General features: G+C 43.4%; 1 protein-coding gene across 4 annotated transcripts in view; it reads right to left on the minus strand.

Annotated features, from left to right (window-relative positions):
* Positions 1-13,659, minus strand: part of ncanb (neurocan b) — a 133,268-nt gene that overhangs the window by 59,150 nt on the left and 60,459 nt on the right. For all 4 annotated transcript variants that reach the window (XM_026343293.1, XM_026343276.1, XM_026343285.1 and 1 more), the window contains 5 exons: positions 13,227-13,401; positions 11,116-11,243; positions 8,997-9,290; positions 7,089-7,946; positions 2,241-3,443 (listed from right to left, as the gene is read on the minus strand). In XM_026343293.1, coding sequence (XP_026199078.1) covers positions 2,241-3,443; positions 7,089-7,946; positions 8,997-9,290; positions 11,116-11,243; positions 13,227-13,401 — 2,658 coding nt within the window. The remainder of the gene's footprint in view (positions 1-2,240; positions 3,444-7,088; positions 7,947-8,996; positions 9,291-11,115; positions 11,244-13,226; positions 13,402-13,659) is intronic.

Genomic DNA, 13,659 nt, shown 5'->3' on the forward strand with positions numbered 1-13,659 from the left:
TGGTGCTTTTTCACATATATTTTGTTTTTGTTTTTTTTTTTAATGTGTGTGTATGTCCACCCATCTGTGCGGGTTTAGCTGGAGGCCAGAACAATGGGGAATTGGAGCAGCTGGATGTAGCAGTGTGTATACCACAGTGTCTTATCACACTGATATATGGCCAAATAGGACACAGAGGAGCCGAGGCTGTTCTGATAACACAGTATGAATGGAGATTGGAAAGGAGTCCAGAAATGTGATGGAAGAAAGATGGAAAGGAAAGAAAAGAGATGAGGAGGAACAATATGCCCTCTGGAGACTCATGAGCCTGTGTTAGTGTAGTCTTTGATCACTGATTACAGAGGTTTATGTACTACCCAGAGCATCAAAGAGGAAACACTCACCCCTCTCTCCATCTCTCCTATCCCTCCTTCCCTGACCTGTCCATCCTTTTGCCCTTTCCCTCCTCCCTGTCTCTGTCTCTGCTGTAATGGGCAGACAACCCTTACTGTAATTTCCCCTGTACTATAACTGACAACCACGAAAGGTCACATGGAGGGAGCCTCATGCTTCTAATCACTCAACAAGAGCAGGGTGACTCGGTCCAATCAAATGTCAGATTAGAAGCACTGACAGATACAGAGAGCACTCTTGTACTGGCTTTTTTTTTTCAATTTGTAATTTAATTCAATTTAAACAGCAGGCAAGAGACAATTCAATCTGAAGGAAGAAAGCGTCAACGGGAGGCAATTACATAAAACAAAAATCAAAAGACTTGATGCGGGTTCACGGTCATGCTCCTTCGTAAGCATTCAGCAAGTGTGAAAGACCCTGAATACACTACCTCAAATAAACAACGTTGAGCTTCAGCACTGTTATTGGTTTGCACACAGTTTTATTAAAATATCCTCCTCCCGTTATTAAATGTGAGATGGCACACTTCACAATCCTCTATGAGCTATAGAAAGCATCACTTGATCAAATACGGTTCCTCGGGGAATGAAACAGTTGGAAAATGGTCGCTTTTGGTGGAGCTTGCTTGCAAATGACAAAACACTGGATGAAGGGTTGGTTTTTCCAGAGAGAGTTTTTTAGCGTATGTCAAATGAGCAAGAGCACAGTTATTGAAAAAACGGCTCTGACCCCTCCACATGATGACTTTGGAAGAAAAGAAAAATCAAATTTCGACACGGAAGAGACAAGTGGCCTTAAGATGATGGCACTGGTTATATTCGTTTAGCTAGTAGCAGGGCCATTAACTATCAAAAGAAATCAATGTGAACATGCTGAGGCAAACAGCACAGACACCGCAATTACTGCGAACAACAAGTTCAGGGAGAAAGCGTGAGAGAAGAAAGTTGAGTGGAGCGCAAGGAGAAAGAGCAAGTGAACATGAACAAACTAGAAAATGAGAGACCTCAGACAATTACGAGTCTCATCTTGTAGTTTGTGTCTACATTGATTTGTTGGGGACTAGGATCTCTGGCTCTCCCCAGTTCACCTAATTGCACTCATTCTGACCTGCTAATTACTTCACTAAGACCTAGTTGGTCTCACCTCACTGCCTCGCCGTGTGGAGCTGTCTTTGTGCCGACAGGGGGGGGGGGAGAAAGAAGATGTGAAGGCAAAAAGAAAGAACAAGGCTGAATTAAGAATGCATGATATACGTCAGAGTGGCAGAGAGAGAGGAGAGGTGCAGAATAAAACCGGTGGAGACAGACAGAGTAAGGAAATAGAAGTGCATACTGTAGATGTACAGATGTATCAGAAAAACTGCTCAGAAGTTGTGAACTTAATATACTGTTACTGTACTGTAGCAGCGGTGAATTTATTAATGAGCACTGTGACAGAAGATCAACTAAACCACAACATGAATAACAGAACAACTGACATGAATTAATTACTGTCTTAATACAAACAACCTGCAGCACTGAACTGCAGCTCCTGATAAGAAAAACGATAACATCACCTGTAACCGTAGCAACTGTACACAACAGCCAGGAATTAAAATATACATCCAATCCACTAAAAATTGACTATACATTTAATCCTAAAAAGATTAAAGCTATGAAGAATGAAGGTTATACGCCACAATTAGCACTGTAGAGTGTACGTCACCTCAGGAGGCAAACGTGTGAATGAAATCTGAGGCGCTCACTGAGCTCCAAACATCATGACTAAATTGCTACTGATTAGACAATGACTCAGAGGGTACAAAGCAGTGCAGTTGATTCATTAGGAACACTGGGGAGCTGACATACCTGATGGGATGAGACCGAAGGCCCAGTTGGGTACGAGGATGCTGAAGGGGTTGTTTGTGTCATTGCTGTCCGTCGCCATCGTGGCTTTGTGTTCGTCCGATTTTGAGCTTGCCACTTTGGAAGGCGTCCAGTGACCTCCTAACACAAAGGATTCAGACACAGCCGATCTGGACTCCATTACTGAGCGTGATGGAGAGACGGTCAGCTGAGCGACACCTGTGGTCGTTTGAGAGCCCTCAGGGGGGGCTGGAGTGGCCCCTTGCGCCTGCTGGTTAGTTACCATTGTTGTTCCTGCCTGCTCTTCTTGAACCCATGAAATGGAAATAGATGGCTCCTCTGTGGAGAAGCTATCCGATGAGTTCTCTGTGGTGGTTCCTGTGTTGGTAGGGTCTGTACTCTGGGAGTCTCTGTACATCAGGGACTCTACTGTGGTTGCCTCAGAGGTGGTCAGCATTTCCATCAAGGCTTCGGGTGTGGACGTGACCACCTCCTCTGGGCTTGTGTCTTTATTGTGCTTTCTAAAAACAGGAGTGAAGCCTGAATTTGAGCTACTTTCTCCTCTGTGTGTAGATGCTGCAGAGAGTTTGTCAGCAGGACGCCGGAAGTAGAGGATCTCTCCTCTGGCCTCCTCTGCTGTGCCTGGCTCCTGGGAGCCCTGAGGTGGTGTGGTGGGCTGCCTCACTAGCTGCCACAGGGTCTGGTGAGTGGTGAGCTCAGCCACAGTTACAAGCTCGCTCTGGCTGAGTGCAGACTCTGACACGGGACTCGGCTTAACACTACTGCTATCCAAGTTGTTGATTTTGACTCCAAACTCACCAGGATAGTTGCTCCCCTCGCTGCTCCCCTCTATCTCCTTCTCCTCCGCTGACGCAGGTTTAGCAGCTGTCGGAGTATTAACATCTTCTCTCTCCTGGTCCTTCCCCTCGCCTGAATAGTTTTCCACGTTGTCCTGACGGAAGGAGGTGGGCAGGGTCATCACCTCGAGGGGCCCTGCTTTGGCTTCCATGGGTTCCCAGTTGGGATGTTTATCCACAGTGGCCACATTTCCAGGGGAGCCTAGTTTGGAGCCATGCATGGACTTGACAGCCCACTGAAACGGGCTGCTGGGGGAAGGAGCAGAGGCAGGGTCTCCCCCGGGACCCTCGGGACTGGATATGTTTACATGTTCAATGGATGATCTCTCACTGGGACTTGCAGTGGATTCTACAGGGAACACAGAGACAGACGAGACTGATTAATACAATTATTGGGTGATGGGGTGGATTTAATTTTATGGATGCAGAATTAGCAATTAAAAACCCAAGCCTGAGTTTTGGAAACATGAAAATGAGTCTGACATATTTGGGCTTAAAGCTACTGAGAACCTGTTTTCAAATCTCCCATTTGTTTTTGTAAGATTAAATGTTAATGACACAATAAGCAAGAACGTGACGTCACAGTTTCACATCATCACGGACGGTGATATGCTAATTGAGAAAATATTTTTTGGTAATTTTTTGTATAAAGATAATAACAAATAACTGCAAGTTTGTTGAATGTTCTTTATTTTAAGTTGGTTAATATGGTCTTGACCTCATTGGTGGAGCTGATCACTGTGGCTACTGACGTTGCTTGAGTTTGTAGACAATGGTGGAGGCCACTACGGCTGAAGCTCATAAACACACACGCACCAAAATGATGGAAGGATGTATTAAAAGTAATTTCACACTTCTCTACTCTGTCCATGTTTTCTTTTTCCCTGTGGATTCTTTTATCCTCCTGCTGGAGTACACTTGCCTTTGAGGAGAGAAGCCATGTGGAAAAATGCAGGAGCACTTTCAACACTATAAGCAAATGTCTTGCTCCACAACAAGCTCCATCTAGACCTGTTTATTTGGATGAAGTGGTCCACTGTACCTTATCAGCTTACGGCTTTAAACCAGACTCCGTCTACCCCATCAATAATTCATTTTTGTCTGCACGTGTTTTTTAGGACATCAGTACAGTCATCATGTTACCTGAGGCTAGTGTTGCTATACCTTCATCATCACTCAGCTTGGTTTTACTGTCCCCAGTTCAATTAACATCGGAAAAGTACAGCAATAGAGCCAGCTGCAACACAACCCCGCACAACAAATTACCACGAGAGGGAGAACATTCACAAATATGTTCATGCATAAAATATTAAAATGTATGTAAATTATTCAGAATGTCTGCAGTTGCCTTATGCCTAAGTGAGGTTTATGTGCCTGAGGTTCATTTCCATAAGAGCTGTGTAGACCGGCGTAATTGTCTTATTAATAATCCAAATAGCTAATTACATACTTTTACTACACATACCCATGAAAGTGAGAATAATTAAACACATTAATCTGGTTGGATCATCTATGTAATGACCCGTGTAATAAATAAAATGACACAATTAGGCAGAGGTTTGGCTGATTTCATGGCACTATTTAGAGCATGGTTAAAGTTCAGCTCTGGGCTGTAAATCTGTTAGGTGGAAGTCTCGCCCTCCCCTACCCCCTAAAAACACAAAAAACACACACAAAAAAAAAACAAAAAAAACCCACAACTCACAACTGAAATGGTGCAAAGCAAACATATAATAAACCCCATTCAGACAGTAATTGGGTGCTTCCACCGTGAGTGGTTCTGCTGAGTTGACTCCACTTTACTGGCGTAAACGGTCTGAGAGAATCCCTCGGGTCAGGCAGACATGATATTAAATTGTGAGAGCGGAGACTGACAATGAGAGACAGGAAGAGAAAGGGAGAGAGACGGTACCAGCATCACCTCAGCCCATCTGCAGATATGGCATCTAATAAAAAAAGACTGAGGAGAAGTTATTGCATGGCCATGTGAATCATGTCAGTAGCATCTACACTGAGCGTCAGTGTACAGAGCCCCTTGTCTTCTATCATAAATTCGGCCTCTGGGGTTGAGACGTCTGATGGGAAGAAGGCATGTATTTCTTTGACAGGCAGTCGAGCTCGCGTGTAGCGCTTATTTAAATACTACACGCTTTTACTGGAGGCAGCTCAGTGCACCGGGAGCTTAACAAAATAATACTTAATTCAATAAAATGTTAAAAATATTTTGATTTGCAGGGGAAATAATTAAAGTTCCTGTTCTATATTTAGAGACCCCTTTTGCAAATGTTCATAATCATTTGATTCAATATTTAAAATCCTAATCTGTCTGTCTGTCTGGTTATCGTGTCTGCAGTGCAAAGCTCTGCAGCCCTCAATCAAAGCGGCAACATGGCACCATCAATTACTAAGGAGTGCTGAGATCCAAGGGATAGCCTGCGGTGTGCAATAACAGAGTAAATTCAGCTCACTGATGCTAGTTTAAGAAAAGACATCAGTTGGGCAGCTTTCCATCACGGCAACATTAAAGAAAGCAGTGACTCCTCCTCCCTCCCCTTTCTCCATCTTCTCCTTTCTTCCCTCTTCGTTGGCGTACTCATCGCCCCTCTTGTGTTGCTCATCCTTGCTGTAGTGATCATTACTGCCTACCTTCAGAGAGTCTGGCCCTAATTGGCGGAGACAGAGATGGAGGTGAGAGTCAACGGCAGTGCAACCCAGCCTCCAATTTAATTGGATATGGCTGTGAATAATGCATGCAGACTAAAGCTTTGATTTTCATTAATACCTTGGGGGGTGGCATTGCATTTCAGGTAGCACAGCAGTGAGTATTTATATTAAAAAAGCCAGCAATTGCTAGGTGAAAAGAGCCCAGCACCTTCATTGAATCATTCTTCTGGCTGTCTTTGGGAGAGTGTTAGTCTTACTTTGTGTACTCCCCTTTTAGCTGATGCCAAGTACGTGTTATTTGTGGCGGCCATTAAAATAAAAGCTGTCTTCTTCCACCCAAGGCTGTGACTGACTTTCTTATCAGTTTCTATCGAGCAAATTTATCTACTAAGAAGTAATTTGATCTGGTAGTTGGGGGAACCTCAAGTCAGGAGCCATTTCTCTAATCTTTAATCTGATGTCAGCCTTTAAGTTATAAACCACAGGAAGTGATCGGGGTTTGTTTCAGAACACATGAGCTGCAAACTGAGCTGTAACCCGGTGACCTTTTGCATCCTTGGATGTGTTGTACCACACCACTCCTGAGGGTAACTCACTCTGTTGTGGATGTTACCTGTCGGACAGGGCCTCTGGGGTGCATGCACACACACATGAACATGCACACACACACACACACACACACACACACACACACACACACACAGGACACCTCCAGAGCATTCCTCTGTGCGTCTCAGTATAAATTGCTCAAACTTCCATCAGTATCTTGTCCAGTAGCTTGGCCTTTCTCCGTTTAATTTATTCTTCACAACTAATGCCAGTCTATGTTTTTCTGCTTATCTTTGAGTTCTAGAAATAAGCTGCTTTTTTTGTGATGCAGGTCTGCTTTGTTATAAGCAAACGCACATTTGTGAGCTAACCTTTTATAGCATCAAAAACAGTTCAATCAGCTTAGCTGTTGTTCTTTTCGACAGTCTCTAGTGTACTTTAAACGAAGAGCTTTGTCAATAAATATGAGATTAAAGGCACAACTGTCTCCATTCTAACATTTTGAATTTTACTGTATTTGGTTATGTCCCATTTGTTTGTTTTCTATTATTGTTTAATTAAACTTATAGTGAAACTTCAAATCATGGCTGTGGAGAAATCTATTATGCATACTCTGGGGAAAAAAGACAGAGTGGAATGAAAAGACGTCACATAAACAGATCCTATATTTACAGGCAGCATTTACTTTACATGTACCATGTCTCCATGAACTGAAACTTAAATTTATCGCCATTACTTTGTAAATCTCACAACACAAACAAAATCAGTGAGGGGCTCTTACCGTTAACGGTGGACAGAGAGTTGTCAGCAGATGTGCTGGAGGCTCCTTTGCTGGTGTCACTTTGTCCTGTGTGTTGGACTGCATGCACTAATCGAATGAGTGGCACGACCTCTTTCTCCTGTTCAGACAATCCCTCCTCTAGACTCTGTAGTCCACTGGTAGGAGCCCTGAGGGAAAAGCTCCCACTCCTGTGCTCCATGATGGCATTGTCCATGCTGCCCTTGTTTCCACTGGCTTTGGGAACACTCGGGTTTCTGCTGGATGGTTCTCCCTGTGTCTGCTCTTCTCCTGCTTCTTTCTCAGACACTGAAAGCACCTTCTCCGTCTCATCTTCGTCCTCGCTTCCAGTCCAGTATCTGAAGGGCCTCATCAGAGTGTTGACAAACTCTGCCAACACACTGTTACTGGTCTGAGCCTGGGGAGTGGAAGAAGCTATGGAGGATAATGTTGACGTGTCAGATCCAAAGGAGGTGACATCTTCCTCCTCATGGGCAGAGCCTCCATGGCTTTCCAGGCTTTCAAGGTCAGAAAGGCCCAAGGTATTGCTGCTCTTTAGGCTGTCAGACTCCTCCTGGCTAGGCTGGCTGCTCCTAGAGGCATTCTGTTTTTCATCCCAGTCCTCTTCAGGCCTCAGGTGGATGACTACATGCTCCTCTGAGATCTCAGTGGAGCTGCTGTTTCCTGTAATGGTGTGCACTCCTGTTTTGTTCAAGTGAACCAGGCCAGTCGAGGAGGAAGTCTTGGAAAAAGGGGCACTGGGCTGGGATTCAGTGACAGAGGAGATGGCCTCTGCTGTTGGGCTGATGGTCTGGTACAGATTCTGCGCCTCTGCAGCCTGGACCCCCGCTGGTTGGTGGGCTGCAACACACCAAGAACAGCAACAGCCACATTTAACACACAGCATCTGTACTGATTAAATGAAGAGCTGGATTTTGGGTATTGGATTGAATTTTTATCACATATGTCTCTATTGTCTGTTTCTTTTAAGAAATCCACACATGAGCAAACGTGCACATACTAGACTTTACGGACAGTAGAATTCAGACAAAGCAAATCCATTATTAAACAAAACATTACCATTTTATCTACTTCTAGCTCTCTGAAACACATAATTTATTTAAATATTGATGTAAATATGCACACCCTGTTATTGGCTCAATGAAGAGGTTCATCTATCAACTGTTTGTTTTGACAAATACACTGCTGCTCTGCTCCCACGCTGCTCTTGTTTGCTTAAAATGATTGGACTATGCAGATGTTTCACTTCAATAAAAATTTCATAAGCTGACATTGTGACAGATGAAAATGCCATTCTCTCCTTTTTCCCTATTTGTGGAAACACATTTTTCAAACATTAGTCTGTGGTCTGTGATAATCAACACAAGCTCGACACACGAAAACACAGTCTAGATGCAAAGTCTGTTTGCTAATTAATGAAACAGACAATATCAGTGAACACACTAATGCGATGTAAAGTCAGTGCAATGTGAAGATGAAACTAACTTATTCCTGTCTCAGCTGGCACAAGATAAAAGCACAAGGTCAGACACAGAGTCACTGCAAACCCCAGTTGGACTTATTCATGCTTTTGGTCTTGTTCTTTCCCTTTCAACCTCGCTTTTCCCTCTTCCCACTCTCTCCCTCTCTCTCTCTCTCTTCTCTCTCTCTTCCCACTCTCTCTCTCTCTCTCTTTCAGACATTACAATGCACAACATACAAGCCCTGAATTCTACTGCGGGGATTTAAATGTCACACAGTCTCTTCACAACTACTTAATGTGTGGCATAAACATATTGCGCTAATTAAAGGAAAAATAGATTCGAATATGAGGCCAGAACACTCTTTTGTTGCCATGGCAATTACCATAATGATGGTGCATTAAGTTGATCATTACAGAGCGAGCAGTACCTTGGTAGCAATAGGCATCAAACAGGGTTGTGGTGTCTGGGAAGCCGGTGCGGTTGGGGTTGTTGTAGACTGTCCGCACCCCGGGTTCGTCTCCACCGCAGTTCTTCCGCGGGACATTGATGGGATAGCGGACGCTGCCATCAGCCAGCCAGCCGGGGTCACACTGGTCCAGGCCTGCTTGCCATGCCAGGTAGAGCTGTCCAACAGTAGCCAGCTGAGCACCCAGAGAGTGGCAGTGGGTAGAAGCCGTGGCCAGGCTCAGCCTCTCCGGCACTGTGGAGTGAAAGACCTCGCCTGGGAAGTGCAGGAGTAGAAGGAACCAATACAAGGAGTTATAGATGTTACAGAGCAGGTTGGATTGCCTGAAGTCTTACAATATGTAGATTTTTGTAGTTGGTTTTGTGGTTTGGAGGTACAACTGGTTTCATGATTTTTGTTGTGTGTGTACACATGCAGTTGTCAGCATTTTCTTTTACTCTAAAGGCAATACGTTGCATCCATCCTCTTTTTGTGCTGCTAAGAGGTAGAAGTGAAGCACAAACTCCTTTGCTAGGTATACAAAAAAAAAAATCCCTCAGTAATAAAAAGTTGAGAAATGATTAAAGCAACCCTTTGAATTCACGGTTGAATTGATGCAGTTGCAAAGAGGGGTAGGAGAAGAACATAAAGCAACTGGAAGAGAAGAAGAAAAGGAGAAGGTGAAGAAAGGTGGGGCTGATATGGATAAAATAGAAATGCAAAAATGGTAAAAATGGTGTTTTATAAAAAGACAGGCACAGAGAGAAGCTCAACAGGATCACTATTCCTACACAGCACAAATAAAATCATACGAACAGATGACCCAGTGGTTGCTCAGTGTGTAATGAAAAACATATGAGCTGTAGTGGTGGACAGTAAAAAATGAGGAGTGGTAAACAAGTCGGATATATGTGGATCCAGGAGATGTATGCCAAGAGTAAGAAATATAATTTTTCTGATTTAATGACTTGAAATGAGGAGGTGAAGGTAAGGGGTGGAGATGCGAACAAATGAAAGTATAAAAAAACAGAATGGGATTAAGGGAAAATAGACGAAACAATTAAATATATGTTAAGATAGTGATATGAAATTGAGGTCTGTTACTGGACTTGCTTTTATTTATAAAGCGTCTTTCTACAAAAAAAAATAAAAAAAACACCAGCTATGTATCAGCTAGTAATTTTAGTTTGATTGAAGACAATTATCTGCTGCTTGTTTCAATCAGGTTTTTAATTTCCCTGAATGATAGAGTACGCAGCTGGATAGAAAGTCCAGAGGTGGTCACGCAATCTCTTCTCCTTAGCATCTCGTATGATCTATAAATACAGTAACTCTAGGAACTCTTACTACTGTACTGTTACGAATAATGACGGCTATGTTGCTACCACCTCGTAACAAGTGACCCAGATAAAGCAGCCCCTGGAGCGTAACTGATTGTGCTGTTAAAATACCTGCTGTGCTTATGATTGTGCTTTGGAATATACAGGAGGTGAACAAAGTATCACAAACCAATCTAATTTTCAGTCAGTCAACGCACATGGATTTGTTGATTGTTGATGATTTGGGCAGAAGAAGAAGACCTTCACATGGAGGCAATGTCATTATCGTTATTTATTATATGAAATGCTATGCTATGCCCTGACATAGACATAAAGGCAAGCTTATGTGACAGCACACTGTTTATCATTTATTATTTATTTTGGCTCAAAACAATACCATGCTCCAACCACTTAATACACGCAGAAATGCTTATTATACAAACTACCTTAACTACTTTGACTATATATGAGTGGGCAATAATGTTTACTGGGTATGGAAGTAGCAAACTGTCATTTCTTCCACCTGTTGTACGTCCCTGCCACGCCTGCCCGTAGCATTACAAATTAGAAAGTAAAGTTAAACAGGATAACACTACTGACCCACTTAGTTTGTGCCTGCAGGAGGTTGTATAATGACAGCTGAACTCATTATGAACTCTCTCTCCTTCTCAATCCCACCAGCTCACCTTCCTTTCTGTGCTAACAGAGTATTAAGTCCTGGTCACACTGTTTCACTGCTTATGACTATACCCAAATTTATGCTCTACGTTCCTGACGCCTACCTTGAAGCTGCTTAGCAAAGCAGTAGACATCAAACAGTTCATCAGGGGACCTATTGCCGTAGCTACGTACTCCAGGTGAGTCCTCCTGATCACCATAGCAACCGGGCCGAGGCGACTGGATGGGATATCTGCAGAGAAAAAACGAGAGGCAGAATGATTCAGAGAGAGAGATAGAGAGAGAGAGGGAGGGATTAATATAGCCTGGCCATGAAAAAGGCACAGACAAACTTGGCTCCCCAGGGATGAGGTTGTGTTCACACACGTACATAATACGATGACAACTGAACTACACTTTTAGCATCTCCTGCCCTGAATACAATGAGTTTCAAGCATATCTCAGACATTACCCAAATCTATTTCCCAATGAATTACAAAAAAACAAATACATAAATATCCCACATAAACTGGCAGGAATGCCACTTTGGTGTCCATGGTAACATTACCAGCATGTCATTACAGCTTCAGAACAACTGTATCTCGTTTCTTTTAATTATTCTATTTAAAATTTTACTTTAAGTCATTTAAGTGTGTTTAAAGCTCTGGCAGCATGAGAATGCCAACAATGCTAAAGCTTTAGAGACAGAGAGAAACAGAGGCAGAAGTACTGTAGGACGTCAAGGCCGTGTTAAAAAAATCAGGAATTCCTTCGGTGGCTCGGCATGCCTGAGAAAACTGCGATCTATATTCGAGCTCAAACTGAACAATTACTCCACAAAAACACTGAATCCAGCAAAGATGCACGGGGCAAAGGCGAAGATGCTGATTAAAAGACCAAGCTGGGTATATGCAGACTTATGAAATACAAGGAAAAGAGACATACCTGTATGCAAATACGCAAACACACACAATAAGGGCTTATACATGGAGAAGACACACCTGCCCACACATAACCATAGACCTCCAGTGCTTTTCTTTCAGAGAGCTTGTTTTCATCAGAGTATAACAAGAGAACTAAGCCTTGTAGTGTCTCTGGCCTCAGCCTCTTTCTTTCTGCTCGCTGGTTGATGAAGCGACGGCTGATGTCTGTATTTTTTCCACCGTATTAATTGGACACTTTCCTCCTGGCTGATGTGCAGTGGGAGCCTCCTGGATCTCGACCAATTAGATAGCTCCCGAGTGAAAACAACAGGAACGTAGAACGGAAGGCGAGGAAGAAACAGCGAAAGGAAGCTGCACCGCGGGAAGGTTGTGAAAAACTGTCAGGAAGACAACAGTCAATCTGCTTGGCTGGTGGAGCGATTTGAAATTAAAATGGAGATATGGAAAACACTGCTGAGAGATGGGCTGTGACTCGTAATGTTAAGAGGAACCTAATGGAAGGTGGCAAGCTGAAGCACAAGCAGGCGCCTGACAGCACAGAGGGGGCAGATGTAGTTAACTGTGTTTCGAGTGTGAAAACAAGCCATTAGGTCCAATTATGTTGCACAATTAAGAAAACTCTATAAAGATCAACTTGACTCTCGCGTTGCAGGACTTCTACATTATTCACAAAATGTTCTGTTTCAAGACGTCTTTTTTTTTTTTTTGGTTACAATGTTTGATCATGTGGTAAATAATCAAACATCCAACTGACAGAGATTGTGAAATAGCAGCCTGGTCCAAAAAATAGGAGCTGCCAGCAACACCGCGCTGCATTCATATAATTAGTTCAGTACATTCATAAATAAAGTGACAGGTTTAAATACCGATCCAAACATTAGACAACGGTTGAACAAGACAGAGACTTGATCGATCAGTCACTACTGTTTATGCACCAGGAAGCACTTTCAACATTCAAAGTCGTTCTAACTGTGTTCATAATGCCCATTACATTTGGTTAGCTGTGATCATTTGTTGCCATGCCAACTCCAACCAGGGGGCTAATTAGTCTTCTTCTCCATGGTTTCTTTTCTTCTGTATGCAGACTGCTTTGCTGAAATATCACCCTTGTGGATCTCTTTTACTACAATCATAGTTTAGTGATGCTGGTACAGTAGCATCAATGATTCTGTGTTGCGTCACATTATTAATCAGAGTGATGACTTCTCTTGAGTTATTCCCACAGTAACACACCATAAAAACGTGGCTTTTGAACCACCTGCTTCACATGTACTCAGAGCTGAATGCCTCACCGTACAGTCTGGTCGGACAGCCAGCCGGCGTCACAGTTGTCATATCCATCTGCAAAGGTAGCCTCCAGCTGACCCGGTGTCGCAATGGCCGCTGAATTTTCAATGCACACTCTTTTAGCATCAGTGAAGGACAGGGCGTAGCGGTCATGAGGGGCCCGGTAGTGAAATACCACACCTAGGGAGTGGAGAGACAAAAGATGTGATAACAGGTAGGACGGATGTCCCAAAAACCAACGGCATGAATTTTCGGACTGCACCCCGCGGGTGACCGAAATATTTATGAACTCCAACCTTGAACAATTAAAACACGAGCATGTACATGATCACAGCCGTAAAGGCAAACCCCTCTAGACACCCTCATCACGCACTGGCACTGTTCCATCTGTGCAGGAGGAAACAACAGCTTTCAGGTTCAGCAACCTGCACACGCGAG

The sequence above is a fragment of the Anabas testudineus genome, chromosome 4, assembly GCF_900324465.2.
Source record: "Anabas testudineus chromosome 4, fAnaTes1.2, whole genome shotgun sequence".
Lineage (NCBI taxonomy): Eukaryota > Metazoa > Chordata > Actinopteri > Anabantiformes > Anabantidae > Anabas > Anabas testudineus.